The sequence below is a fragment of the Pogoniulus pusillus genome, chromosome 20 (genome assembly GCF_015220805.1).
Source record: "Pogoniulus pusillus isolate bPogPus1 chromosome 20, bPogPus1.pri, whole genome shotgun sequence".
Classification (NCBI taxonomy): Eukaryota; Metazoa; Chordata; class Aves; order Piciformes; family Lybiidae; genus Pogoniulus; species Pogoniulus pusillus.
In genome coordinates this window covers 203975-231677 of record NC_087283.1, presented here as the reverse complement: position 1 = coordinate 231677, position 27703 = coordinate 203975, and the positions used below count along the sequence as shown (strand labels likewise).

Here is a 27703-nt window from a genome sequence, read left to right as displayed (position 1 = left end):
GCAAGAGGAGGATAGCGGCGTAGGGCGGGGCAGCTCCTCCCCGCCACCATCGGAGGTGGAGCCGGGCGGCACCGTGGGGCAGCGCTGGCATTTCCCGCAGGGTCGCGGCTCCCCGCAGCAGCTCTCGCCTGGCAGCCGGAGCGCAGGAACCGCTGGCTCGCCCGGAGATGACGGACGCCCTCCCGCCCCGCGCCTGCAGGGCGGCGGAGCCGGCAGAGGACGGCTATTTTCGTAAGGTGAGAGTCGCGGCGGCCGGCTCGGGGACCGTGGGCTCTTGTGCTGCCCGGGGCAGCCCTCCTCGTGGGTACTTCGTCTTTGGCCGTCCTCTGTCCGCTGCTCCTGGGCTGCGTCCTAGGCAGCGTCGCGAGCTCTACCCCTTCACAGCCCGCGGTGGTGGGAACCTGCCGCAGGGTGCGGGAGAGGAGGCGACCTGGGACCTTGGCTCTGGCAGAGCGCCCGTGCCCGGCCGTGGACAGGGCAGTGCGCGGGGCCGGGCCGGGGGTACGCGTTAGGCTGGCGGCGGCACGGACGGGGCGCTCCGCGGGGTCTCGGGCGGCCACAGCCCGACCGCAGCTCGTGCGACTCTCCGCTGTCCGCGGGGCAGACTCCACCGCGCAGGGCTCGGGCACTCGTACCTCAACACAGCCAGCGCAACCCCTCCTTGTTTTCCCGGAGCTCCTTCCTGCTCGCTCCTCCCCGCGCTCTCTAGCAATGGGCTTCTGTGCCTGGCGGTTGGCTGGGGTGAGGCAGTGCAGCGAACAGACGCCTTAGGAAATTTTTAAGGAACATCCACCCTAATTACTTCTCAGACTGAGTGGGCGGCTTATGCCGTAACCTGCACCCGAATTCTTTCTGCACAACAGCAATTATAGTTAAGTATCGCCTGTAATGCAGCCCGGGGGCTGGTGGGAACTTTCCCGCGGGGACCGAACAGCGAGCGCCGTGCCCGGGGAGCTTTCGTTTTGCCTCCCCGCGATGAGTTTTAAGTTCTCCGCGCCTGTAACTGACGGGCTTCAAATAGGAGTGTAGATACACGAGGCTTTCGGTGTGGATTCTGGACCCGAAACTAAAAATTGTGCACGTTATGGAGAAAAAAACCAACCCACCCCATAGCTCAGGTTGTTGCTGTTCACTTCTGCACAAAGATAGCCCCACGATGCTCTTCAGCTCCCACCTGACTTAGGCGGCAGGGAGGCCCTGCTGCCCTCTTCACAGGGTATTTTTTTTTTGCTCCTAGTAGTTACCAAATCCATGAGCCTGCAGGAGCTTCAGCAGCAACACTGTCCTTCAGCAGAGGGACTGCTGGCTGCTGAAAAGAGCAAAGATTTTACCTGCGTCAGCCATGTTGAGAGGAGTCCGTGCTGCTGTACACATCGCTACGCAGGCTGAAACACAGCTTCTACCAAAGCTTGTCTGCTTTCTTCATCTGAGTAATCCTACTGTACTCTTTGCTGAGTAATCACTTCTTTCTTAGTCCTGGGCAAGAAATGTGGCATGAAGTGTGGCAAAGTTGTAATTTAGAGTTGTCACAGCAGTTTCCTGACATATGTGATGCTCGTAGTCTGTCTTGAGGCATCCTAGTAAAGAAGTTGACTTTTATTGAACTTGTTAAGTTAGATAAATCAGCTTTTTGACCTGTCTGATGTTAATGATGGAGACTAACTGAAGCTGAATAGCCAAGTTGTGCTTCATGAGTCACAAGAGTAGTATGTACCATCTGCATGCAGTCTTGCTGAAGGGCCGAGCTTATTTTCAATGAACTTGCCATGTGTTGGGATAAATTCACTAAAACAGCATTGGATCACCCTATATCCTGGGAAGGGATTGGTTTTTTTCTTCTCATATATGAAAATACTGTAAAAATCAATTTTACACCTCATCATGAGCATCTTTCCCACATTCAAAGTGCTTATGTCTTAGAGCACTAGAAAAGAGATATGAACCTGGTATTAGCTAGATCTGGGCAAGCCAATGTTTCAGTGGAGCATTCTTCCCTCTGTTCACCCACGTCTTAGGTTCACAGAATTATCAGGGTTGGAAGGGACCTCGAGGCCACCCAGTTCCAACCCCCTTGCTATGGGCAGAGACATTTTCCACTGGATCAGGTTGCCCAGAGCCACATCCAGCCTGGCCTTAAAAACATCCAGGGATGAGGCTTCCACCACCTCCCTGGACAACTTGAGGGTCTTGCATGCTGAAGAATTTACTCCTAATGTCTAATCTCAATCTGCCCTCCTGTATCTTGGATCCATTCCTCCTGGTCCTGTCACTCCCCAACACCCTAAAAAGTCCCTCACCAGTTTTCTTGTAGGCCCCCTGCAGACACTGGAAGATACTCATCAGCTCACTTTATTAAAGACACTTGTCTTTATTAAAGTTGTAAACTTCAGGCTAGATGCCCAAAGCCTTCTGAGGTAAATGTAAGTGGAAACCACTGTTCCTGTATTATACATTGTATTATTAGAGCATTATGCATTGGTGCCATGGTCTTAAGAACCAGAGCTTTCACTCTGGCTTGGTAGTTCTAGGAGAAGGGAGGAGGAATAAAAAACAAATGACACAAGCCCAAACTCCCAAACAATCCCACTCTTGGAATCTTGAACCCAAGGAGGTGCTCTGCATAGTGTCTTCAGGCCTGCCATGCTCACCCGAATGGCACCCCGGGTGGTGTCACCTGACTGAAACCAGTGACCTCACCAGTGCCCATGGGGCTTGCCTCCCCGCCTCCCTTTGTGTCACTTTCCCCTCCCTTCTTGAAATCACACTCCACTTGGTTTCCTGGAAGGATTTGAAGGTCAGTTACCAGCTTTGTTGGTGCAGACCACATCAGTTTCCAAGGTCCTCGTGGATGTAGGTCAAGAGGTGTTTCCATAATTCCTTACCAGTGGGGTAAGGTGAAGACATTTGCGTTGCTTCAGTCCTGCTCACAGGAGGGCTTCCAAGTGCTATTTGCATGGTGAGGAAGAACATGGTGCACAATGAAAAATGAAGCAGTTGATACCATACCTATTTGTTTCAGGCTCTGGGTTTTTGACAGCTGGATTGCAGTGGGAAGCCTGTCAAGGCGAGCAGTGCTCTCTTGTGCATCACTGAAGCCTTAAATGCAGCATACCAGAAAACAACCCTCAGTATCCCCAAGATGCAAATGTAAACCAGCTTATTTACTTAATTCTTGTTTAGTACTTTGTTATCCTCACAGGGAGGAGGCCCTGTAAAACTGACTGGTTCTGTGTAAAGGGTTGTGACCAGCAATGGTGAAACAGATACCCAGTCCTGTTTCCTGCTTTGCTTTCTGTTGCCACACTAGAAAGTTAGGCTTGCTGTGACACTGCCAAGTGAGTCTAAGAGGATGAGTGGTAGCTGCTGTGGTCCACTTGCACCCTTCTTCAGACTCTCTCCATTCAATCCCAGCACTGTCAGAATTGCTCTGTAGGGACCTTTTCCTGTTTCCCCTACCCCATCTCTGTCCATTATCTCTCCTTTTTCCCCATGGTAAAGGCCTGTCATATTTATCTAAGTAAAGTTAAGTTTTCCTTAAACCCATAAGATGCTTTGAGCTGGATTGGATGTTGTGTTCTGTTTTCTTTCAATATCTGCTTTTAAGAAAACTACCTGTGTAGCCACACAGCATACGTGCAGCTCAGTTAGTGTTGCCCCTAAACCCTCCTCCTTATCTCTCCCCTCCAAAACAGCTCTTTTAAACCATTTGATTAGCTGCAACTAAACTTGTGAGAAGAATTTAATTTTAAAAACAAAACTAACCAAAAAATCCATATCCTGAAGAGAGTTTTGCAAGGTGGGAGAAGCCCTTTACTTTGCAGGAAGAAGAAGATGGAGCTTTTGTCTAGAACTGTTTACTTTCTGGTAAGACAAGGTACCAGGAAACTGGTTCTGCTGCTGTTTATCTTGGCCATCACATGTGGATAGCTTAGCTCAGGGTGTTCCATGGTGCATTGCCAGGGCAAACTGTACCTGTGCTCCTGGGTCCTGAGCGTGCACTGGACTGTCTGCCCCATGCCTCCACCTCCTCTGTGCAGAGTTCCACATTTTTCCACTGTTCAGGCAGTAGCCTGTGAATCAACCATGCCTGTCCTACAGATCCATCTCAGCAAATTCTGGCCCTAGTCCTTCTGTCTTGTGAAAGAATCTGTGGTCAGAAGACAAAACTAATGATAAAAGCAAATCCCAAATTGTTGTAAAAGCAGATCAAGGCATTTAGACAGGAAGGATATTTCAGCAGCTGGTGAAACAGACCTGTCCTTGGTTGATGCTCTGCTCAGGCGAGATACCCCTGGGGAAGTTACTCTTTAAGCTTGCCATGGCCCTGTGGACTGCTTGGTCTCTCACACCTCTTCCTGGCTGTGTAGTTAACTTTCTAGTTCTTGTGGAAGAAACAACTCTTTCTGAAGCTGTTATTCCCCATGGCACCCTTTTTTTCCCCACTAAAGTAGGAAGTTTTGAGAGAGTAAATATCCTCAAAACGCAGCAATGCACAGGACTCCAGGTATTTATGAAGTGACACTAACCTAGTCACAGGATCCAAATTCCCAGCTCAGTCAGGACATTGCAGTAAACGACAAGAAAATGCCATCATTCGTTTTCCAGGCTTACCCTTTCTGCAGCTGTCCCACTGTCTGCTGGGATAGCCCTACACATCCCATCTTTGGTTGTTTTGGGAGCAGTTCAGGGTGCTGCATAAAGGCATTGCAGGCTTAACAAGCCTTTGGATTCTGGTCAGCTTAATGGAGATACTTCCTTTTCCTTTAAAGCCTTGGTGCCGTCTGTAAGGCTAGATACTTCCCATACAGACTAAGCTGATGATTCAGAAACAGACAGTGTATTTTAGTTCTCCCTGCCAGGGGAAAAGGCTAAAACCAGAAAACAGGCAGTTCTGTACATGAGGCACCAAGCTGAAAATGATGATAGGTATGGTAACCAGCTCATGAATCAGTGCTTTCCTGTTTGACTCTCTCCTTCCCCTCCTTAGCTTTTGGGGTTTCCTCTGCAGGGCTTCCCCCTAGCTGTGGTTCATGTATCAGTTCACCAGCCTGCTCCACCTGTGCTTCCACTGGGCTTTAGTCTCAGTCATTGGCAGCCAGGCAACCATTAGCACTGACACAGGAATATTTATTGGGCTATTTCTGTCCTGCCAGACAAGTGGAAAGAGAACAAACAATACTGCAGTGATTCATGTCATTGCACTCTAATTCATAAAACCTAAACCCGAAAGCAGGCTTTCATGTGAATCTAGGAATCATCTGAAACTTGGGTGGTCAAGAGGCAGACGTCGCTGGTGAAAAACCAATTTTCATTTTGCTTAGTGAGCAAGGTGACAGGATGGAATATCACATAGAAAAGGTGCACTCGGAATGCAATACCATAACCACTTAGAAAATGTTATATTATTTGGGGCAGGCAGGCACTTAGAACTGAAGAATACTTGTTCACAGCAGAAGTAGACCAGGCTCTGTGAGACCAGATCTTCTTCCTCCCTACCCCCCCCCCCCCACACACACTTTTTTGAAAGACTTGTAGCACAGAACTGACAGAGAAACTTCAGTTCTAGTAGTGGAGGAAGGTGAAGGAATAAACATCATAGTTCAGCAGGATTTAGGGTCAGCCATAGAAGCACTGCTGAGAATCCTGCTGTTTACTACAGCTGCAGCTGAAGAAGTGAGGAAGGTGACACGGTTAAACCCCTGGAGGTGCACAGCTGGGCTTGCCAAGCAGCACAGGTTGCACTGGCTGCAGAGGAATGCTTTAAGTAAGAAGGCACACCCAGTTTCAACTCTGTGTCACCTCCAGACACTGGCTCATCTTAAAAGTTCAAACCACTACTTCCTAAGCCATACTTAGGTTAATTTCAAATGCTTCCTGCCATTACTCACCATTTGGCATTATTACTGTGTCCAGCACAACTAGATTTTTGGTGCTAAAAACCACTTCTGTCTTGAAGGAAGAACTTCTAAATGAAATACAACTGCTTCTGTATTTGGGACCCGTACTTTGCACAGCTATCCCTCTGTGGTAGGTAATTTCTCAAGGCCTAGAGCCTGGACTTGGAAACCCACAAAGATGCTGCTTGTACCTCTCAGACTGCAGCATTTTAAGGTTCCTTCAGATGAGAGGCAAGCTCTGATGCCTTGTGCAGAGACAAGATCTGCCTGTCCAGAGTCAGCCTGCAGTACCCAACTGCAGGTTTGCCTAGCTACCCTCTCTGTCCTCTTGTACTCTGTAGACTAAAATCTCTCCAGAATCCCAGGTGAGTCCAAAGCTGCATCCCAGCTCTGCCTGAGCTCCTGCAGTTGGGCTGGCAGTGCCTGCTCTGACAGTGACACACTGTGAGACCACAGGCATTCACAATACAGCTGTTTGCCGGGTGTGTGTGGTATAATGTTTATAAACTTGAAATAAGCCTGGGTGGGATATCCTGCCACCTGAGCTTAGGCATCAGTTCAACAGCAGATGAGCAGCAATGCCAGCTCATGGAATCTGCCAGCATGCCACATCAGTCAGAGGGCTCCTGTCAGGCAGGCAGCTCTGCACAGCCCAGCCTTCCTCAGGGGCTGCCAGTTTATTTGTCCAAAATCAGTGCCTGCTTCTTTAAAGATGTTACCTGGCTAGGTACATAAATAACATATGGCAGAAATCCATAGTTCTTGATAGGATATATGAAAGACTCACCAGCTTCCTGATGCTGCAGCTCAGTAATGCTGTTCAACCAAGCATGAAGAAATAGACTAACTAGGTAACTGAACTTCAGGGTTTAAAAAGCATCTGCCAGTTCAAGAGCTAAGGATAATAATACTTAAGCACTTAAAGCACTTGTATTTAATGCAGTAGAGCTGTGCTCTGAGGGGGAAAAGGCTCTAAAACTGATCGTTGAGTTTGCTACTTGAGTTGTCTTGACAGCAGTGTTACTCACTTGTCTTTCTTCTCCCCCCTCTTCCCCAGCGTGTGCACCCAAAGCTTAAACCATGCTCCATTCTTGTCATTGTTGCATCTCCCTTCAAAATCCACTCTCTCGTGGCTATGTAGTAAATTTCATTGATCGTGTTATAAGCCAGGGTAGGCTCCAGTTCCCTCTCCACGCTGTCTTGGCTGGGCAAAGAAATGAACAGTAATTCCATGAAGCGTGTGGCATCCTGTTGACAAGAGCTGCAGCAATAGGTGTGGAAACCACTGGGAAGCGTGGCTGCCAGGTACTGCAGTGAACTGAGCTCTGACGTTCTGGGGGTTGTGCAAATTGCAACCAAGCACAAATGCAGCCTGGGAAAGGAGTCTTCTGCATGGAGCAAAATAAAATGGGCTTTCTTGGATCTGTCTGCCAAATGACTTTTAAATAGACAGAAGCTGTGCTTTACACAAGGGGGAATCTTCCCCAGGTTGTGCATTTCCCTTTTTGCAGACAGTGGTTATTTTTTACTGTCTTCCATTGGTTTTCTGGCAGCCTGATGACAGTAGAGTTTAAGCCTGCAAATGCACACAGAGGAGCTGAGTGGCCCCACCCCTGTGCAGGAGATGCAGAAGCTGCATTTTCCCAAAGCTTAACTATGACCTACAGGCCTTGAGAAGTAAATAGGAGGGCTGTGCTTGCAGCAGGTGAGCCTGTCCTGAAAACAAGACTCTCCTCAGGAAGCCTTTCATCAAGCAGACAGCCGTGCAGCACTGCCAGGCACACTGGGGGCAATACGGATACCTCAGTCTGTCAGTGCCTTGTCCTCTGGAGCCCCAGAGCTGGTTCTGCATTAAAGCTTTATGAAGAGATCGGTGGCTGGTCGTGGTCTTGACATGCAGGCGAACATCTCTGCCATTTTTTCTGTCCATGGAGTTTAAGATCATTGCAGCTTTGAACTTTCTTCAGTGGGAGCTTATTTGATTTCTGGACTAGAGCTTGAGCAAAGGTCCACGAAAATAAACCATCACCACCTACACTGAGCTTCATGGGCTTGGGGATCAGGCTTTTGATCTTCCTGAAAGTTTTTCCAGAAGCAGAGCTGTGAAGAAGTATTTGAATGATGCCACAACACTTGTTTGGCACATGGAAAGGGCAGGGAGTTTTGTCAAGAAGCTGCAGCTTTACAGAGAAAATGAAGACAAGGATATGTTTAGTAAGATGCTTGGATTAATTGGTTGAGAAAGAAGTTGGAAGAAAGTACTGCAGACCTATACAGGGATATAGAAATGAAAGGTCCAAGCTGAAAATCAAATATTCAAACCAAATGCAGAAAGCAAGAGGAAATGATTGGCAAGGTTCTGGTGAAAAATGGCATAGAGTGAAAGGAGAGGAGACACTGAGCAGCAGCAGTAAAATTTGTACAATGCAAAGTGAAGAAAAAAGTAGAAAAAACAGTGTCAAGGCATAAAAGGAAACAGAAAGGAACTTGTGGATCCAAGGCTATGTTGTACTTCTAAGTGTGCTTTGCTTATCCCTCCGTGTATGAATGTCTATACTGGAGCATGAAGTGTTTGGTAGTGTGTGGTAGGTTGAAATTACCCCCAAAATAAATTGCCAGAGTAGCTCAGAAGTTTAGAAGCAAAATGAAGCTCCATTTACAAATGCAAGCTAAACAATTGAAAGTATAAAATACAAAGAAAACTTACAAAATATATTTACAATTCAGAAACAACACAAGGACCCTCTTGACTTGTTCCCTGTCCCAGAGAGGGCTACCAGCAGCTTCCCTTCCCTGCCAGCAGAAGGTCAGGAAAAGAGCTAGGGGAGTCATGCTAAGCAGAATCGCAAAGCAGCAGCAAAAAGGAGAAGAAGCCAGAATAGTTTATCCTAATCTCAAGTGAATGGAATGATACAAACTTATATTTTTTCTTTTGTATCAAAACTCCTATTTTATTTGCCTTTTACTATTTTCTACTCAACACCTCTGAAATTGAAATTTTCCTACTCTTTTTTATAATTAAGACTAAGCTAATGCACTTTGCTTCGAACCATAACAGGGTGAAAGCAATGCCTTCAAGTCTGAGGAATGACAGTTTGGTGCATGTGCGTGTCCTCCCCAGTAAGAAGTTCATCCTTTATGTCTTGTGCTTGCTGCCAGTGCTTTCTCAACAAACAGAGGATGTACTGACACCCAGATTTTGGGCTTCTGTTATAGTTATTTCAATGCAGAATTATTTCTGCAAGCAAAGTGATTTACTGTGGCATGTTTGTTTGGAGTTACTTGGCAAGCAGTGCTTCTGAAGATGTTTGCACAAGCTTCTGACATCTTTGCTGTTCACAACAGACTCTTCAGACTAGGGATTTAGAATGAACGATATTGAGCTGTATGCTTTTCCAGTTGAACTACTGTAAGCTGTACTGATCAAATCATTTTTCTATTGTCAAGCCACTTTGTTTTCTCTTGCCAGCCCAAATAAGAAGTGAAATTCAAACAGGTTATTACAATTTTGTGTTCTGTTTTTAATACTTGCTTTTGTTGTGCTGGTGTCTCATTGAGCACTCAAAATTAGAGCTTGTTGACTTCTAAATGCTGTTACATCGAAACCAAAATTTTATACTCAAAACTAAGAGGAAAAGCCCCAAAACAGTGTTTGGAGTACTCGAGGGAAGACTTGTCTCAGACAGATCCTAGCCTCCTCCTTGTGTAATGTATGGTCCAGAAGGACCCTTGCAAGCCACTCACAAGAGCATGCTTGAAGGATAAACCTTAAAGCAAAGTGGTCTTAACTTGCTTCAGAATCAGGAATGTGCTGGTTGGCTGTAAATGGGTGCTCACGGTCAAAGACCTTTCACTGCTATAAATGAGTGTTCATGTTCAAAGACACCTAAGAGAAGAATAAAAAAGTGGAAGTCAGACATCTGATGTGTTTAAAAAGGTGCCAGGCCTGTGTGTCCCTCAAAAAAAGGAGATGACAAATGTGCAGTGCCGTTCATCCCTGGCCACTGTAGCTCATCGGCGCTCGCCGTAGTGCAGCGTCTCGGTGCTGCTCAGCTGCACCAGTCTGAGCCTTGTGCTCGTACACAGGGGCATTCTCCTAAATTCTGCATTTCATGCTGTACTTTTAAGGGCTTCGTTTGACGTGCTTCTGAACCTGTCTAGCCTGTCAAGCTCTATTACTCCATATCCCACCTTATCTTAGCCTGTCTCCATTTCCCATCTTACTTGCTACTGAGCTTTCAATATGCAATCTTCATCTGGCCAACAGGCAACATAATCTAATGAGCAGATAAATCACTGCATCCTGAACTGTGAACAGATGAAATAACCTGTAAAGCTTATGCTCATTTTTGGTGCAGTATGCAAATGTGCTCTTGGGTTAGGGCAGGGTAGACTGAAAGATTTGAGAGATCTGCTGTGTGCAAAGAGCTGTGCAGATAAGCAATGCTGTCCCAAAAAGAAGCTTGAGGGATGGAGAGAGGAACCTAGGGCAGGAGGTGTAGGGATTGCACTGAAGGTGTGAGCACCAGAGGGAACAAGAACAGAGATCTTTACCAGGGTTCTTACAACTGTGAGCAGTGGTGCCACCAAAGCCCCTTTTCTGATAGAGTTGTCTTTAAGACTTGCATACACCCCAGTGTGGAACTCTAATGTGTTGCTAAGGTTAAGCAGATGCTTTGCAGGAGTTACTGTCTTGTCAGAAACTGGTTTTATGAAAGCTCTAACAGACAGTAACCCTGTCAGATTTGGATGCCACTGGAAAATAGCTTCACATGTACATAAACCTTGAAACAAACCTTTTCTGCCTCAACTTTGAAGTGAAACACTCTGGTCATGGTGTCTCTTTCATTTTTAAAGGCCATGTTTGAGAAGAGGAATGTTGTCAGTCACCCATCACTGCTGTCAATACAGTTAATTTGTATTTGTGCAGAACCCATGCCATTAGAGTTCATTTAAATTCAGTGTTACTCCTTTTTCTGTGTCTCTTCCAACAGTAACAAAGACCCTCATTTCCTTGATTCTAGGGATGTAATCCTCTGGCTGAGACTGGACGAAGCAAACTGCAAAATCAAAGAGCTGTCCTAAACCAACAGATCTTAAGAGCAGTGAGAATGAGAGCTGGTGCTGAAAATCTGTTAAGGTATGTGCCATGACTTCCAACACCATTGGGATACATTGCTTAGCAGTCTCTGAGCTCTTGCTTTTCCCCAGTCTGCCTATCTGCTCCCCTAACATGCTGCATAAATTACTGCTGGAGGTTTCTAGTGCTGTAGCTCTGTTACTACCTGCTGTAAAGTGTGCTTTCAAAGCTCTGTGCTGTAGCAAATGAGCTGCATGTCGGGCTGTCTCGTGATGCTCTGTTTGATCAGCTTTACTGCCAGAAACAACGGCAAGTGAACCTTGCTGAATACTGGAACGAGTCCTTAACTCAAAGAAAGGTATTGCCACTGTGGTGCTGCTTCTGCCAAGGTCCTTCAGTGGAAAGGACCTGCCTGGCTGTAAAGCAGTTCCGTGGGGGAGCTGGTTTCTTTTATTCTTAAGCTCAGAAGTCTCAGCAGATCATTATTCAGTTTATAAAGTGGGGATGTTTCTTTTGAAAGAACTGTCTCCTGACTCCCCCCACCTCCACTCTTACCTCCTTCCACAGACAGGACAGTGACTCTGATTTAGATTCTTTGGGTTTGCTGGTTAGTGGATCTGAAAAGAGGCATGACCTCTAATCACACAAAAAACCAGCACGTAGCAAGTCTTCCCTGTGTTTGTATGCTGTTACCTGGAAACTATCCCAGGCCCTTTCTTTGCAGAAGAAACTCATAAATTCTGAGCCATGAGTCTCATATCATCTCTTAAGGAGATTAAAAAAATCTTTAAAATGCTGAGAATGCTGGCAAAAGGGCAGCCAAGTTTATGTACAAACCTCCTCAGCAATGAAATCTGATGTGTCTCTTTCTGCAGAGCAACCACTAACAACAAAGTGCGAGAGCAGGTGCTACTGGAACTGAGTTTTGTAAATTCAGACCTGCAGATCTTAAAGGAGGAACTGGAAGGACTTAATATCTCAGTAGAAGTTTACCAAAATACAGCGTAAGTATAAAGCTTCAAGTTACTCAATCACTAACAGACCTCCTGTTTACCACTGGAAACAAAACTGTTTCCAGGTGAGAGTGACTGCTGGAAACAGTGACGTGAAAGAGCTCGATAGGGAGAGAACATACTGGACGGTGGATTTGTTGACTAAGGGTTAGTCTGCATATTTGTCTTTCACTTGGGCAAGGTACATACCGCAAACCCTTAGATATGGAGTTCCTTCGCAGAGGATCGAAAGCTCCTGGGGCTTTCTGGGGAGACACATGGCATCCAGCAGAAGTTCCAGTGCTAGAATGGATGAGTGCACTCCAGAGCCAGCAAACCTAGTGATAGAATTTTCCGTTCTTAAATGCAGTGCACACAACAGCCCTCTGTCTGGCTGGAGAACAGAAGTCCAGCACTGATTTGGAGCTCAGAGCACACCTGGAGTAATCTTTAAGGTGTGTACTTCAGCAGCAGAAATCCATAAATTAGCTGGCTAAACCAGACACCTTTAGCAGATGAGGCTGGAAGAGTTCCAGGATATTCTCCTGGCTTTAAAGAGCACACTAACCTTCAAATTGCAACGGATTCCTCCAAGATAAAGCTTCAGAAGTAAAGATTATTTGTTGCCTGAATACTGCACAGATTTATCAGTGTTGTTGCTTACAGAAGGGAGTGGTTGCCATTTGATTAACATCAGCAGCTCAAGACACAAATGAAGGGCTTCATATGAGGGGAGTGTAATTCAGGGTCCCTCTTAGCACTCACCTCAGTTAGATGGTAACCTCCAGGTGGACTACAGGGAATTCTTACTGTAGAGGGATCGAGGACGTTTCAAGTGGAGCAGTGTTCCAACTGATGCAAAGTTGCAGTTTCATTTTTCTCAAACAACTTATACTCAAGTTCCTGCCCTCTCCACCCACATGTCAAACTTTGACAACTGTTTGATGCAAAAATGGTTTTTAAGATTGTACCAGTCTCCATGGATGCATGTGAGCATAGAGCAGTGTGGAAGTTCTGGGTAGGAGAGCAGGGCTCCTGAAGTTCCATTTCTCCTAAATAAAGAAATTCAAAATGTTGGGATTCTCAGGGAAGGGTGAGCAGGAGGTCAGGCCCCAGGGCAGGCAGAAGCCTTGCAGCTGGACAGCAGTGTGCTTTTCATCCTCTCCTGATCTTGTTTTCCCAGTCTGTTTTGAATTGTTTTATCTTTCTTATGCTGCTCATTCTAAGCTCCAAGCACTTTTTATGTTCCACCAGTTAAAAGAATTCACTCCCCTCAGCTCTCCAGCCCTTAATAGCACGAGCTCACTCCCACACGACTAGGTTACACTGTGCTGTGTTACAGCAGCCCACAGGCTTGGCCTTTCTAGTCCTTGCACACAGCTGGACTGAGAAGCATGATGCCATTTCTGCTCGTCTCTGGAAATTCAAGGGCAACTCCCTCACTGTTAAGTGCCCCCAGAATGTTAACTCCATGGTTGTGGCACCTTAGAAACTTCAAACATAAAAATTCGGTTGCAGTGTCTGCACGGACTGTGGGTGGTACTAGAATTCATTCACTCAGCGAGTCAGGATTTCTTTTGTGTGTGTGGCACATCCTTTTGGTGAAAAAATCTTGATACAATCTGTTGTAAAAGTGTTGTGGTTTCTTCTAAAAGCCTTACCACAAATCAGGTTATTTGCATTCTCTGCATCCTGGAAGGCCTTTTCAAGCTAACAGAGCCATTTTCTGATTGTGACAACCAGTTTGAGAATTCTTCTTCCTCTGCTGAGGAAGCTGCACTCTTGCTCCTACTTTCCTGAGATGGAATTTTCACCAGCCAGAAAGTAATTTTGTTGGCTTTGCTGGTTAGACTATAAATTAATCACAGCCATGGGACTTGCTAGCTGTTAATGGAGTGCTCTAAGCAATGATTAGACAGGCAATCAGGTGTTTTCAGGAAAAAGGCAAATGTTAGTTAAACCTTCTAATTAGTACTGATCTATTCTGATCCTTCTGGCTTATAACTGGGTGACATCCTTGTGGCAGAGGAACAGATGTAGTTTCTGAAGGATAAATGGTGCATTTTAATTCAGAATAGTCTTATCAGCTAATGTTGTTTACCAACATGATCTGGGATTAAGTCCATCATACAGAGGTGGTATTCTCTTAAGGATCAGATTTTAAGTCCCAATTCTCATCATTATTGCCCTTTGATAATTTACAGGTTCATACTTAGCACCGTCTACGAACTCAGTAGTACTCAGATTTCCTTGGTGTAGACCTTTCGCTGTTAAAGTTGGTACCCTTAGGTCCTGCTTTTCCCTCTGTTAGACTCACCTCACTTCTACATCTGAAACCACTGGTAGTAAAGTACTGATGATAACTATTGATGATCACCATAGCTCACCATAGATCACCGTGGCAGACCTCCTGTTTTCTGTCCAGACATCTTGTGTAGGTGTATGTGTGTTGAGGTAAATTGCAGTAAGCCAGCTTTTGAGAGTCTCCTCTTTCCTTGAAGGAAAAAAAGGCTCAAATGAGAACAGACCAAAAAAGCACAGGCAAGTAACTTTCCTCATGCACTTTTTCAGGAGGCACAGGCCATTAAGCAGTGTTACAAACTGTACCTTTCACCTGAACACCCAGCAGCACGCTAACTTTCTGTCATCAAGCCAGACAAAATGAGGTATCAACAGAAAAGCAGAAAAACAATGTTTTCTCAATCTTGGTTTTTTCCTAGAGAGACTTTCAGCATTCCCTTGGTACCTCTTGGCCTGAAGGAAACCAAAGAAGTAGACTTCACACTCCCCCTCAAGGTAAGTTTCAGAGGCATATTTTGGAATGAACGGTTACCTGAAATACCTGCCATTTCAGATTTGTTTCAAGGAGAAGTAATTTTCTTTGGTTCCATTTGCCCTAAAGCTGAGATCACAACGTGTTAAAAAATAGCCACTAATCATTTGGATCACTGTTCATATCTAACTGGGAGAGGAAGTCAGAAGATGCTGCAAGAAATCCCATTTCAGAGGCCACAGAGTCAAACCAAAGAGAATAAAAAAATCCTTCTACAGGTCTTGGTTGCAGTAAGACTGTTGGTTACTATTCTAAGTGTGAAATGAAGTAGTGAAGGTTGTACTCGGCACAAAACAACACAAGGCAGTGCACAAGAGTGCAAGTCACTTCTGCTTGCACTAACGGAGCTAGCTGAGCTGGGAAGCAGTGCTGCAGCATTAGCACTGCTTGTTAGCTGGCCAGTGCACTTCGCTGGCTCTTTGAGCCACCTTCTGTGTTTTGGCTGGCGTGTGTTGTGCAAGGGCAAACCAGCTTGTATCACTATAGCACTTGGCTCTGCTTTTCCTTCTGTTGCCAATCTCCGTGGCCAGATTATGGTACCACTTGATGCCACTGCAGTTCTGTTAATTTCAGTGGAATTGCACTAACACAGCTGACAAGAACTTGGCAGTCTCTTTGTTAGCAAGTCGTTAGGGTAACTCGATTCCCTTGTTTTAGCTAACAGGGTTCATTTGTCCCTTTCAAAACCACTAAGTGGTGTTGTTTTAGAACTCGACGGCATTTAGGTTCTTTACAGCAGACTGAAATTTCTTGTCTCAGACATCAAATCAAATTTCAAGTTCTGTCTTTCTGTACCTTAGATGTTAGGGTACACTGAGTGGCCAGGAGCAGATGACATGCACATCACAACTGAACTGTGTTTGTACCGTTTGCAACTGCAGGAAAACAAAATTAATAGTTCAGTTTTGGGGTTTTTTTTAGGACTTTATTCTGGAACATTACAGTGAGGACAGTTCTGAGTATGAAGATGAAATAGCTGATCTCATGGATCTGAGACAAGTAAGTTCAAGTATGGGACACCACGAAGTCTTTTAATGTATAGCTGTAATTAACAGCATTTGTACAGCATCAGGGTATGGCATTGTTACTTATGACTCACCCTTAGCTCACTCCCTTCTTCCTGATGTCACTTCTGAGATCTGGAACATGAATCTCCACAGTCCAAGAGCTTTATGATCTGAGCAGAGAACAAGTGCAGTTAGGCAAAGTGCTTGAGCTATTAATACAAGTTTGTAAAGCCTGTAAATCTAAGATTCACCTTTTCTACTTTTTTCACTTTCAAGTATTTTTAGCTTGGCAGGAGGAGTGCTGAAGTGAATGAGTGGCAAAAGTCTGCAGTAGAAGAGTAATTTTTGACTGATGTTTATTTCCTGTCTTGTTCTAGAAACAAACTGATTTTGTCACTTTCATAAGATAGCTACAATCGTTCTTTCACTAGTCCTGAGACCTGTCCAACAGATCTGTTTGGCTTTCCCTAGTGAACTCTGGGGCTTTGCCAAACAGATCCTCTTTACTCCTTTAATGTGCACCTTGTGCAGCTGAAAAACTGATTTGGAACGCATCCATACAGCCTTCAGCTGACTGTTCTCAGACTCCTCACATTTCTGTGATCTGCAGAAGTCCAAAGGAAGCAAAGCTCTGTCCTTGCTATTTCGGTATTCAGTAACTCAGCAGCATCCACTTTCTTTCCCTCTGCCGTGGCGAAGGCCTGCCGCACTCCCAGCCGAGATGAAGCTGGCATTGAGATGCTGACAAGCTATTTCCTTCAACTTGGTTATGTAGAGAACAGATTTTTCCCACCCACCAGGCACATGGGAGTTTTATTTACATGGTAAGTGTGTACTTCATCTTGTTCCTTTGCCTCTCTTTTCTCAGCACACTGTTAACCATTAACTGTATTCTGTTTAAACTGAGCATGTCAGTGAGTTTCTGTCCCTGCAGTGTGGTGTCAGGGCTTTTTTCAAGGCAGCATTGAGAGCAAACCCTGTTTGTGCTCAGAGTGAAGCCGCTGGCTAGATTGTGATTTGGGCTGCAGGTTAGCACATGGGGAAAAGAGAGAAAACAATCTTCATGGTGGACAGCTGCAGATGTTTCCTGGACTCTGAACCTTGGTGCACAAAGGAGATGGGGAATGGGTCAGACCTTAATGTCTCCCCTTGCACTTGTTAAGAGCACTTGAGCTAGAAGAGTGGAGCAGCTTGATTTATTACAATGGGCAAAGTTTGACTGTGAATCGAGACTATTTAAGATGAAAAAGGATGTCTGCCAAGCAGCCAAGAGCAACTGACCAATTTCTAGTGATAACTGCAAGAAGAAGGTTTAAAGTACAAGCTATGGAGACCAGATGATGCCAGTAGTTGATCTTTGGCAACATCTAAGAACAAGAACTTGGCAACACATACGGATACCGCCCCTCTCGTGCTCTACAGGCAGTTCTGAGCCAGATAGAACATGCTTGTGGAGGCTCTGCTGTATGTCCTGCTGAAAACTAAGCCCAAAGCTGTACTCTGGCTTGTAGCACTCAGCTTGTCCTCGCAGCACATTGTGGTATTTCTTCTCACCCTCTCTTGCCCTGTAGCAGAACAACTATGTCTGTCGTTTCAGTGGACTCTGCTCATCTTAACACTTTAATATTTGTTTCCCAAGGTATGATTCCTTCACAGGTGTGCCGGTGTGCCAGCAAAATCTGCTGCTTGAAAAAGCTAGTATCTTATTCAATATCGGAGCCCTCTACACTCAGATTGGAACAAGATGCAATCGTCAGACCCAGGCTGGACTTGAAAATGCTGTTGGTGCTTTTCAGAGAGCTGCAGGTACAAATTTAAAAGTATTGGGAAGGTCTTTGTGCAAATGTTCCTAATCTCAACCTGATATCCTCCAGATTTTTGCATTTCATTACACAAAAAAATGAGGAATAGGGAAGTTAAAGAAGCCTGCTGAAGAGCTGAAACAAAGGTTAAATTAAAAACCCCAGAACTGCAGCCTGAGCCTGCAGATAAAACCACTGAACGCTGTGGTTAACAATTAATGAACTGCAGCTCAAAGGTCCCACCAACAGCCCCAGCTTAACTGCTTCAGTGTGCATTCTTTGCTACACCAACACAGCTGCCCTTGCCTCAGTGACACTGCATTGGTGTAAAACCTGTACAAGACAACTGAAAGAACTTAAATCCTTAAATCCATATGGTCTCTTAATCTTACTGTGTTCTTTAGTAAAGTCTGCTGGCTATGTATATTCCATAGATTCCAAAGGCAAACAGGTTCAAAATAATCAATCTCTGCCCCAAGTGAAGAAAAATACAGATGCTACTAAAGCAAAGCATATCTCTTGAACTGAGATGCTGCAGAAGCTTTTGCTTTGTGGTGGTTTTTTGTAAATGTCACCTGTCTGCACATAATGATAAAGACAAGACCTGTGGGGTGAGGATGTACTGTAAGATTTACTGCTGCACCAACAAGCTATGGCTGCTGGCTTCCAGCCTGTGGGGAGCTTTATCAGGTACAAATGCTGGACCACCCGGCTGGACTGTCCTAACCCCCCAGTTTTGACAATGCACAGCTATCAGAAACAAATTGATAGTCTTTCTTAATGCATTTATTAAAGAAACTGGCTTTCAGTCCTGGTATTCAGATGACTAAAAGGAATTTCAGCACTTGAAATGTCTCCATTTTGCTGCTGCTCCTCCCCCCATTTTGCAAATATAAAAAAAATCACTGCTCTACACTTCAGTATATGTGAAGAACAGAATTAATTCACAAATGGAAGTGCATCATTTGCTACCTCAGTACCTTTGAAGGGCCCCAAAGCACTCTGCTCTGGAGGCATTTCTTTGTACCTGTGCATGGCTCCGTGACACCTTTGCAGAGTGAGTTTTAACCCTTTCTCTGTGCTGAGGGAAAATGGTGCAGTTTAACCTCTTCTGAGCTCTTGGTGTTGAGAATGGGGGAAAAAAAAACCCACAAAACCAACAATTCCTCTCTGTACCTTTGGTTCCTGTCAGTAGGGCACGGCATTGGTACTTGGGATGTGCCTGGCAAGCTTAGGGTTGGGGGCTTTTGGTGAAAAAGGTGTAGATGGCTGCAACTCAAGTGTGTGTAGGGGCATGTGAGTAAGATAAAAGGTACAACTGTAATATAGAAGATAAAAAATCCCAGAAACTAGCAGTAGGTGTATACAGCATGGAGAGAACTGGGTGGGAAGAAGTCTTAGAGAAGCTGGGACACTTAAAAAGCAGAGGTCTTACCTGTTCTCTTTGGTGTTGTTATCAGCAACTAGCAGGCCAGCAGAGCTCTCTGGACCAGTTGGATGACACACATTGAACATGGTGCTTCTCTGTCCCAGAAACTGTTCCTGCTTGTCGGCACTGCAGCTACTGCTTGGCTTTCATTTGATAATGACTGAAGGGATTCATCTGTTGGTGGAACCAAATCTCTGAAACAGAATCTACTTTTACTCCATTAAATCTTACTGTTGTAGTTTACTTACAGGGATGGAAGTGAGCTTTTATTGGGACACGAAATGCACTTAGCAGCATCTGAAAAGGAGATTCACAGTTAATTAAGTTTGTATGTCCAAGAGTGTTACTGTCACCTCCTCATAGTTGTGTGCATTTCTTTTTCACTCTTGTGCTATGCATAAGCCTTAGGCCACCTCTCCCATGTACAAGTCACACTCTCTTTATGGTCAGTCCCAAGAATTGCTACAAGGGAATTTGAAGGGATTACCCTTAAAACTTACAGCTTCTGTTCCTCCTCTGAACTGTAATCTTGAAAACCCTGCCTGGAGATGTTTAGTGGAAATGCAAGGCAAAACATGTAGGTCAGTTTAATTTCCTGTGTACTAAGAATCCCCTCAGATTGCTGTAGTGCAATACTAGAAAGTATGCTCTCAAACTCAGTTACCATGGCACATGTTCACTTGTTTCTCTCTTAGTAATACTGACAAAACCATTCTGTTATTTCAGGAGTCCTAAGCTACTTAAAGGAGACCTTTACTCACACCCCAAGCTATGATATGAGCCCAGCCATGCTGAATGTGCTGGTGAAAATGCTGCTTGCCCAGGCTCAGGAGTGTGTGTTTGAGCAGATTGGTCTCCCAGGGATACGCAATGAGTTTTTCACCCTGGTGAAAATGACACAGGAAGTTGCCAAGGTAAAATGCGAGACTTAAAATTCAGTCTGTAAAGTAACTGTTTACAGTGCTGAGTTAATAGCTGCAGCCTCTAGTAATATTAACAGAATATATTAAAGCTCAGTGTTAACCACTAGGACTGAAAAGCTGAAGGAGGGAGAGCTCACAGGCAACAACCTTTCAGAAGATGAAAATGTGAACAGCTGCCATTTAGTGCTTTGGAAATGCTGACATTTTATCAAACCCCATAATCCAGGAAGTTCAGCAGAGACATGTCAGAATGCATGGGCTTGCCAAAGGTTGTTTGTTTTTTGCAAGCTATGTATCAGTATTGCTCCTTTGAACAGTACAGATCTTGTCCACAGAACAACATACAAAAGGACAGGGCTGTTTTCGTAGCTCTCTCCATTGAACACAACCAGTAGCTGGAGGTTATGCAAACCTAAAAAGCTGAAGTCCAAAAGAACAACTAAATTGTAACTGGGGGAAGGACCCCGAGGTGCAGTCACATTGGTAGCTGCAGTCTTTGGGCTTGCCTGACTAGTGTTGGGGGCAGGTTGTACCCCAACAGGTACTTGATGGAGGTCGCTGACATCAAAGACTGGGTATGCCAGCAAGACCTGAGTGTGCTTTCTGAGCCATTTCAGAGCAGCTGGCCTAGAACTGGTTCCATACCAGATAAGTGGGCAGAGCTTCTCCTCCCGAGCTTGTAAATCCACCCTGCTTTATCTGTAGGGCTGATCAGCTGCAGGGGAAGGATTTTTTTGATTCTGTTAGCTGGAGCTGTTTGATCTACTCACTGCTTGAAAAGCTCTTCGGTTTACTCCGTGTGGAGGATGGCAGCCCAGTTTTAACTAAGCCACACAAACTTAAGGCTAGATGTGACCCCATAGTTTCAGAAGTGAAGCACAAGCCTATTGTGTAAGTAATGTGCTTCACCCTTTTTCTTAGCTGAATAAACCCAATGAGATGCATTTGTAGGTTAGAAATGTTTATTCTGTAGTGATTTGTTGAACTCTGAAGCCATGTAGAGTGACTGACTGGGTCTACCTTTTCTTGTAAGGCAAAAATCAGTAATGGAACTTAAGATTGTCTCAAAACTTACTTCCAACATATTCTAACCTTTTAAAAATAACCGCCTTTGACATGATGCACATAAAGCTATTTTAAGGCTGAAAAGAATATCCCTTACTTGAGCTCCTAATGACTAATGTTAAGTTTGCAAACTTCATTTCTGTGCTTTATTTCAGGTGGGAGAGGTTTACATGCTGGTTAACACTGCAATGAATCAAGAACCAGTGAAAGAGAACATCCCCTACTCCTGGTCTAAGCTGGCACAGATAAAGTCAGATCATTACAAAGCTCTGGCACATTACTTCATTGCCACCATCCTGTGTGACCATGAACGTAAGAGTCACACATTCCCTATATGTTCATGTCAATAGCAGCAAACACACAGACAGTAACAACTTGTTCTATGACTAAGACGAGGAGTCAGGAACTTTGGGGGGTTCAGTGTATGTTAATTTGCAGTCATTTTCCTGTTCAGATATGAGGCCATGCTTTTCTGTCCATTACAGAAGAATGTGAAAGTTCAATAAACTAACTTATAGAGAAACAAAAGAAATATTCTACCTAAGCTATGAAGTTACTCAGTTCTTGTCAGTATGTTCTGGCATGTCACAGCTACTTGCAAACTGCAGGTAATAAAACCATTACAAGTCCATCAATATCTATGTGTAAAAATGCACGGCTGCATTTAGAGAGAAGGCAGCAGTAACTGCACAGCCTCACAGCTGCAGGGACAGGCCCCCAGAGATGTATAATGTTCTCTATCAATTGTTACAGTGCAGGCTGGCGATGATGAAGACCAGCAGGAGAAAGCCTTGTCTCAGCTGTATGACCACATGCCTGAAGGACTGATGGCTCTCAGCGTATTAAAGGACAAAGTCCAGAGAAAACAATTAGGTAACTGCCAGCTATGGTTTGAGAAGTGCCTGAGCCCTCCCCAGACCCTGCTGTCTGGGAGATGAGCAGGTCTCTCTTTTCTCAGGGAAGGCACATCTGCGCCAAGCTGTGGTGTGCCACGAGGAAGCTCTGCGGGTCTGCGGGCTGTGCAAGAAGCTCCGAAATATCGACGTTCTTCAGGAGGTTCTGACAGCTGCTCACAAGCGCTCGCTGCTCAAATACTCTCAGCAGGAGACAGAAGATGACTTTCTCAGTCTAATCCAGGCTCCAGATATCATTGGTGAGTATGCAGAGCTAGCAGTAAAGGGTATCTCACCACATGCCCCCGTGGGACCTGCACTGATGTAGGTGCAGGCATTTATGATATGCATCCATCTGCAGCAGAAACAAGGTACAGGCTATAAACTGCACCTGTCAGCTCAGAGTCCTTACACATTTGCTCAATCACAGATAAACTTGTTTGTTACAGCTGCTTCAGTGTTTCTGGCCACATCATTTTCCAGGGTAGGTAATAGTGGTTATTATTTAGAATTCAGCTTTCTTTGGTGACTATATTGTCAGCTAGAAAAAGTGGGCAAACTTTAAATACTGAGATAAGCCAGGGGAAAACAAGTAACTGCCTCTTACAGCACAACTTTTGCCTGCTCTAAATTGGTAACTTGATTTGATTGCTGTTGGTTCTTCCTACCTCAGTTGAGCTCCTCCAGCTCTTTACTCTTTGGAAGCAGGGGGAAAGAATGAGAGCTGGTTTTAAGTATTTGTCAAAGGCAAACAAAGAGGATGATAACCTGGCCTCATTTGGAGAGATTGGTTTCAGGTTCCTGTATTGATGCTACGAGCTTTTCTACAGCCTGGCAAGAATATAGGAGAAGTTTCTGTCTGGCTTGGAACACAAGAAAAATACATTTGTATGTCTTGTAAGTAATACTTGAGAGAAAATTAATTTGGGTTTTGTCATGTTTCAGCTAAAACAGAGCACAAAATTGAAATCATCATGCCGCAGTTTTCCAAGGTCAAAGTGAAGGACTTCTTTCACAGGCTGGTATGTGATGTGCTCCTGCTAGCCAACAGGAGGGAAGGGATGCAAGGATTTCACCCTAAAAAATGATCCTGTAGTAACTGTGTTTTCCAGAAGCTATTGGAGAGATCACTCCTAGCTTCAGAGGTGGAAGTCCACTTAAGGCTAGCAAAGAATCAGAGTGCCAGTCTGTGTGGCTTTACACTTGATAACCTTTACAGATGCTCCCTAAACTGTCAGTGGGTAGCTGCACACAGTTAAGAGGCAGGGGGAAGTGGGTAGTTGGAACCAGGCAGCAGAGGGTGTTACGGTGCAAGCTGCACAGCCAGTCTTTGAGGTGTCTCTGTATCAGTGAGCAAAGGGAACTGGGAATTGTGGTGAAGCTCCAAACATGAAATGTTTCTTGAAACAATTTATCTCCTCCAATGGAATCATACAAGACCTTGGAGCTTGCTGCAGTCAAAAGGTTCTGCACACCTAAACAGAGATCTCAGAACAACGTGGCAATTTGTCTCATCCTACTCTGAAGCATCACCTGAGCAGTCATGAAGTAAAGCTGACCATGTCAGATGACATCTTCAATTTTGGGGAAAAATCTCATTGTTGCATTTCAGAGAAGGAGATGGAAGTTAATTTGAGTAAAACCTACACAAGATGAGCCTAAAGCATTATACTGTAAAAAACCAGACATGCTTACCTACCAATGAGAGTAGCCCACACTGTGCCTGCTGCTGTCACCTCCAGGGCCCGCTGGCAGTATTCTCAGCCAAACAGCGATGGACAGCTCCACGGCCCCTTCGCATCCACCGTGAGGCAGGAGAGCTGGGATTCAGTCTTAAAGGAGGTTCACCGGTCCAGATCTATTGTCTTGATCCAGTTTGTTCTGCAGCGGTAAGTATGCAGGTGCAGTATCGACAGCTTCCGTCCAGACTCCAGCATTACAGTGTTTTATGTGTAGCTTCAGCTTGTCCAGACTGCTCTGTGGAGTATTTATTGAATTCTAGTGTACATCAGTATAGTCAGTTCATATAAGCTGAACTTTAGGTGTCAGAGTGTCCTTATCCCTGACATCACATTGAACTAGAGTTGTGTTTCTCCCTCCATTCACACTTAATAGATAAAAATTCCCCAAACCCAAAAGCTAATGTTATTTCCCATTTATTTCGGAAAGTTAGAAGAGATAAAGGCTTTCCAGAGTAGCAGCAACAAAGGTGAGGATCAGGAAGGGAAGGCAAAGTAGTATGTGCCCAAGTAAAAGAGGGAAAATAACACGTTATTGCTTCTAGTATATCGTTCTTTTGGGGGAAACAACAAAGGGATAATGCAGCACACAGTGATGAGCATAGTTTAGCTACAGGAAAGGCAGAAACAACCACAGGAGTACAAACAAAGCTACTGAAGAAATAGAAGAAAAAAGACAAAATAGCCCATGGGGGTTTCACACACTTCAGGAGAAGAGTGAAAAGGACATAAAGAAGAGGTAAGGTGAGCATGCCTCACGTGGTTAAGCCACATAGATAACTTGTGTGCTTAAGGGAGTTGCAAGTTTTGGTGCTGGGTGTTCACCTCTGTTCCGCATCTGGCCAGACGATGGCTTTACAGCACTGAGGAGGGGAGTGCCTTTAGGGCAGGGACTGGATAATGACAAAAACACTTTATGCATCTGTATAGTTCCAGATAATAACTTGTGCACAATTTTTTTGACAGTCAATGGGCCTGAAGGAAGGTGACTACATTGTTTCAGTTGGTGGGGTGGATTGCAAGTGGCTTGGAGTGAATGAGGTGCTGGAAAAACTAAAAAGCATGGGAGAGCAGCCCATTGAGATGGAGGTCATCAGCTGCCAGGATACAGCAGCCTCCATGGTACGTAATTAGAGAAAGGTGTTTTACAGGTGGGACACCTGAGAGCTTTTTCATTTTCCCTGATTGTTTACTTTCATGTAGTCAGACCTCTCACTCCATCGGTGAACCCGTGAAGTGTTCAGGCATGTGCTCAGTTTCAAATCATCAGGACTTAGCAAGCTGAAGTACAGTCTGTGTGCATAAGAATCGTTGGGTGGTGGGTTTCTTGTAGTGGAGCTAGACTGGCTGCATTATAAATTCCAGGGCATATTTTATTTTCCCCTAACTTGTCCCAGAAGATGAAAAAATAATCCTGTCCAGCATTGGAAAAAACATAGTGAAACACAACTAGAATGATGTAAAACATTCAAGAACACATGCTTATTTTTTATGGACTATTAACATAAATAATTTGTGACTTCTGTATTGGAGCACCAATTAGAATCACAGAATCAGTCAGGGTTGGAAGGGACCACAAGGATCATCTAGTTCTGACCCCCTCTGCCATGGGCAGGGACACCCTAGCCTAGATCAGGCTGGTCAGAGCCTCATCCAGCCTGGCCTTAAACACCTCCAGGGATAGGGCCTCAACTACCTCTCTGGGCAACCCATTCCAGGCTCTCACCGCTCTCATGGTGAAGAACCTCAACCTCACGTCCAGTCTGAACCTCCCCACCTCCAGCTATGCTTCATCAAGTATTAGTGTATGTATTCTTTATCTTGATGAATTTTAACTATCTGGTCAGTTACTAAGCTACTGCAGAAGCTTTAGACCAAGGAAAAATGATCAGAAAATTAAAAAACATTAAGCTGCAAATAACTTCAACTTGTTTGCAGTGTGAGAAATTATAATATAGCTAAATCCACTGTTTCATGTTTCTGACATTTCCTGGCAAGCTTAGGCACTAAAATGCTGTTGCCTTTAAAGTGATCCAACTGCTCTTCAGTACTTAGTTTTCTTCATCTGTTTAAGTGGATTTTTCTTACTGAAAATCCAGACTTGCACACCTGCCCTTCTGAATTGCTGCTGGAGACAAAAGGCTGGAGCAGAAACAAACTGCTTCGGGGCACAGCTGAGATAAGGCAGAGAATCCCAAAAGAATGCCCTGCTGTAGCTCTTGTTGTCATAGCTGCAGCCAACGTGGAACCAATCCAAGGACAGCAAAGACTCCCCCCAGAGCTTTGTGCAAGAGCTGCCTAGCTAAGCTTTGCAGAGAGGTCAGTGTACCTACCGTGGAGTTAGGCTAGAAGCCAGTGGGCACTCCAGCACAGCCCCTGGAAGAGACTCTCGTGTCCCTGCACACAGCTTCCTCTACCCCAGAGCCTACACAGGCAGAATGCCAGAGCCACAGCACTCTGAAGGGCCTTGTTCCTTAGTCTTCCAAGGCAGAGGACAGCAAGCTCTCTGTGCTAATGACGTACCATCTGCACACTAACCTTTTGTTAGCCTCAAAATTTTGACCCATTTTGGGTGACTGATTCTTATAATGATTCTCTTTTTCCTACAGCATAATAAGAGTGCAACTTATTCTGTGGGAATGCAGAAGACCTACTCCTTAATCTGTTTAGCCATGGAAGAGGATAAGATTGATCAAACTAAGAAAACACCACTGAAGTTGCCTTTTCTAAGTTGGGGAACGAAGAACAGGCAGAAAGCTGCAAGCACCCTCTGCCTGCCTTCAGCTGTGGCTGGAAGTTCCCATATTAAGAAGAAGCTTTCGCCCTTGACCCTTCTTAATTCAGAAAGTTCATTGTACTGACTCTCTCCTCAGGACCTGATACTGTGGCTGTTTTTCTTTTAGATGTACGTAAAATATTGAACTGTTTTAACTTTATATGTGTGTATGAGCTCAGACAAGTGCTGCTGGCTGTGCTGTGCGTTGAGCCACTACGGAGGTCAGGGGCCAGCTAAACCTGTAAAACTGAAGTATGTGAAGGTTAGAATGAAGTTGTTTGGGAGGTCTGCAATAACAGGTTGCAGATAGTGTTGCTTACAAGACTGAATTCCTTTGGAATTTCAAAATAGTATCATGACTAGCATTTTGTAACTATGATAATGGGAGCTATTTATTTCAGACTTGGTGCTGCATGCACAATAGGGGACACAGTAAAGGATGATTTTGCTGTAAAAGTGTAGAGCAAACACTAAACCACTGCACACTATAGAGTTCTCTTGTCAAAGTACAGGTGAGGGAGAAGGATATTCCTCAGCTACGCAAGCCTCATGCCATGGGGCAGGGCAGGTGGTGGTTTTTATGCACGGCCATTCTCATTCTGAGAGCCCTAGGTGTATTCTGCTGAATAGTCAGTTTAATTCTAGATGAGAATTAGAAGGTGTAGAAGCCAAAAGATCTTTCAAACTGCAAAAGGTTTTTACCCTGCCCTTTTTCTGGTGCCTGATGGTGCCATTGTTAAAAAAGGGCTTTATTCCAAACTTGAACACATTTAACCTGGCTACCATAAGACTTTTATCTCAGCAGTCTCGATAAAATGGATAGCTGTAGAACGGTTCTCAAACCTGACATGTTCCAGTATATTGATCAAGAGTGGTGATGCTTCAAAATACAAGAAAAGAAGTCTTAAATGGCAGAATACTTGGCACGATAAAGGCAAATAAAGGGATACAAGATTCTCCTTCCCCCCCTTGGAACACCCAGTGAGAAAATACTGGCTATGTGTTAAGGAGCGTGACAAATAACACAGTATTGCTTTGAGATTCCTCTATTTGCTGAAATTGAAATGAATTGAGAATTGCTAACACTGTAGTGTTAGTTAACATTGCCATCTACAGAGTAGATATATGCTGTTTGATACTCAAAACTTCAGGAGAAAATGTGTAGCTGGGTGTAAAGTTTGAAGTTGGCATTTCTTTTTAGTTTCTTATGTAATAGGTGTAAATATGTTGATGACACTTATTTAATAATAAAAATCAGATGCTGCCA

General features: G+C 44.7%; 1 protein-coding gene and 1 long non-coding RNA gene across 3 annotated transcripts; one reads left to right on the top strand and one right to left on the bottom strand.

Annotated features, from left to right (window-relative positions):
• Positions 1-75: 75 nt before the first annotated feature.
• On the top strand, positions 76-27703 carry RHPN2 (rhophilin Rho GTPase binding protein 2). The gene is made up of 15 exons (XM_064159850.1): positions 76-236; positions 10922-11037; positions 11853-11981; positions 14690-14765; positions 15724-15801; positions 16509-16633; positions 17449-17615; positions 19767-19954; positions 21184-21340; positions 21782-21901; positions 21987-22181; positions 22867-22943; positions 23664-23810; positions 24627-24782; positions 26270-27703. The coding sequence occupies exons 1-15, from the start codon at positions 168-170 to the stop codon at positions 26519-26521; spliced, it is 2052 nt and encodes a 683-aa protein (XP_064015920.1). The 5' UTR covers positions 76-167; the 3' UTR covers positions 26522-27703.
• Positions 12931-19241, bottom strand: LOC135184270 (uncharacterized). Of its 2 annotated transcripts, XR_010305945.1 has the most exons (4): positions 19047-19241; positions 15902-15979; positions 14357-14463; positions 12931-13021 (listed from the first exon to the last, which is right to left on the bottom strand). It is a non-coding gene; the product is annotated as an uncharacterized LOC135184270 (long non-coding RNA). The 2 variants fall into 2 exon arrangements; XR_010305944.1 differs by lacking the exon at positions 12931-13021 and having other exon boundaries at positions 14199-14463.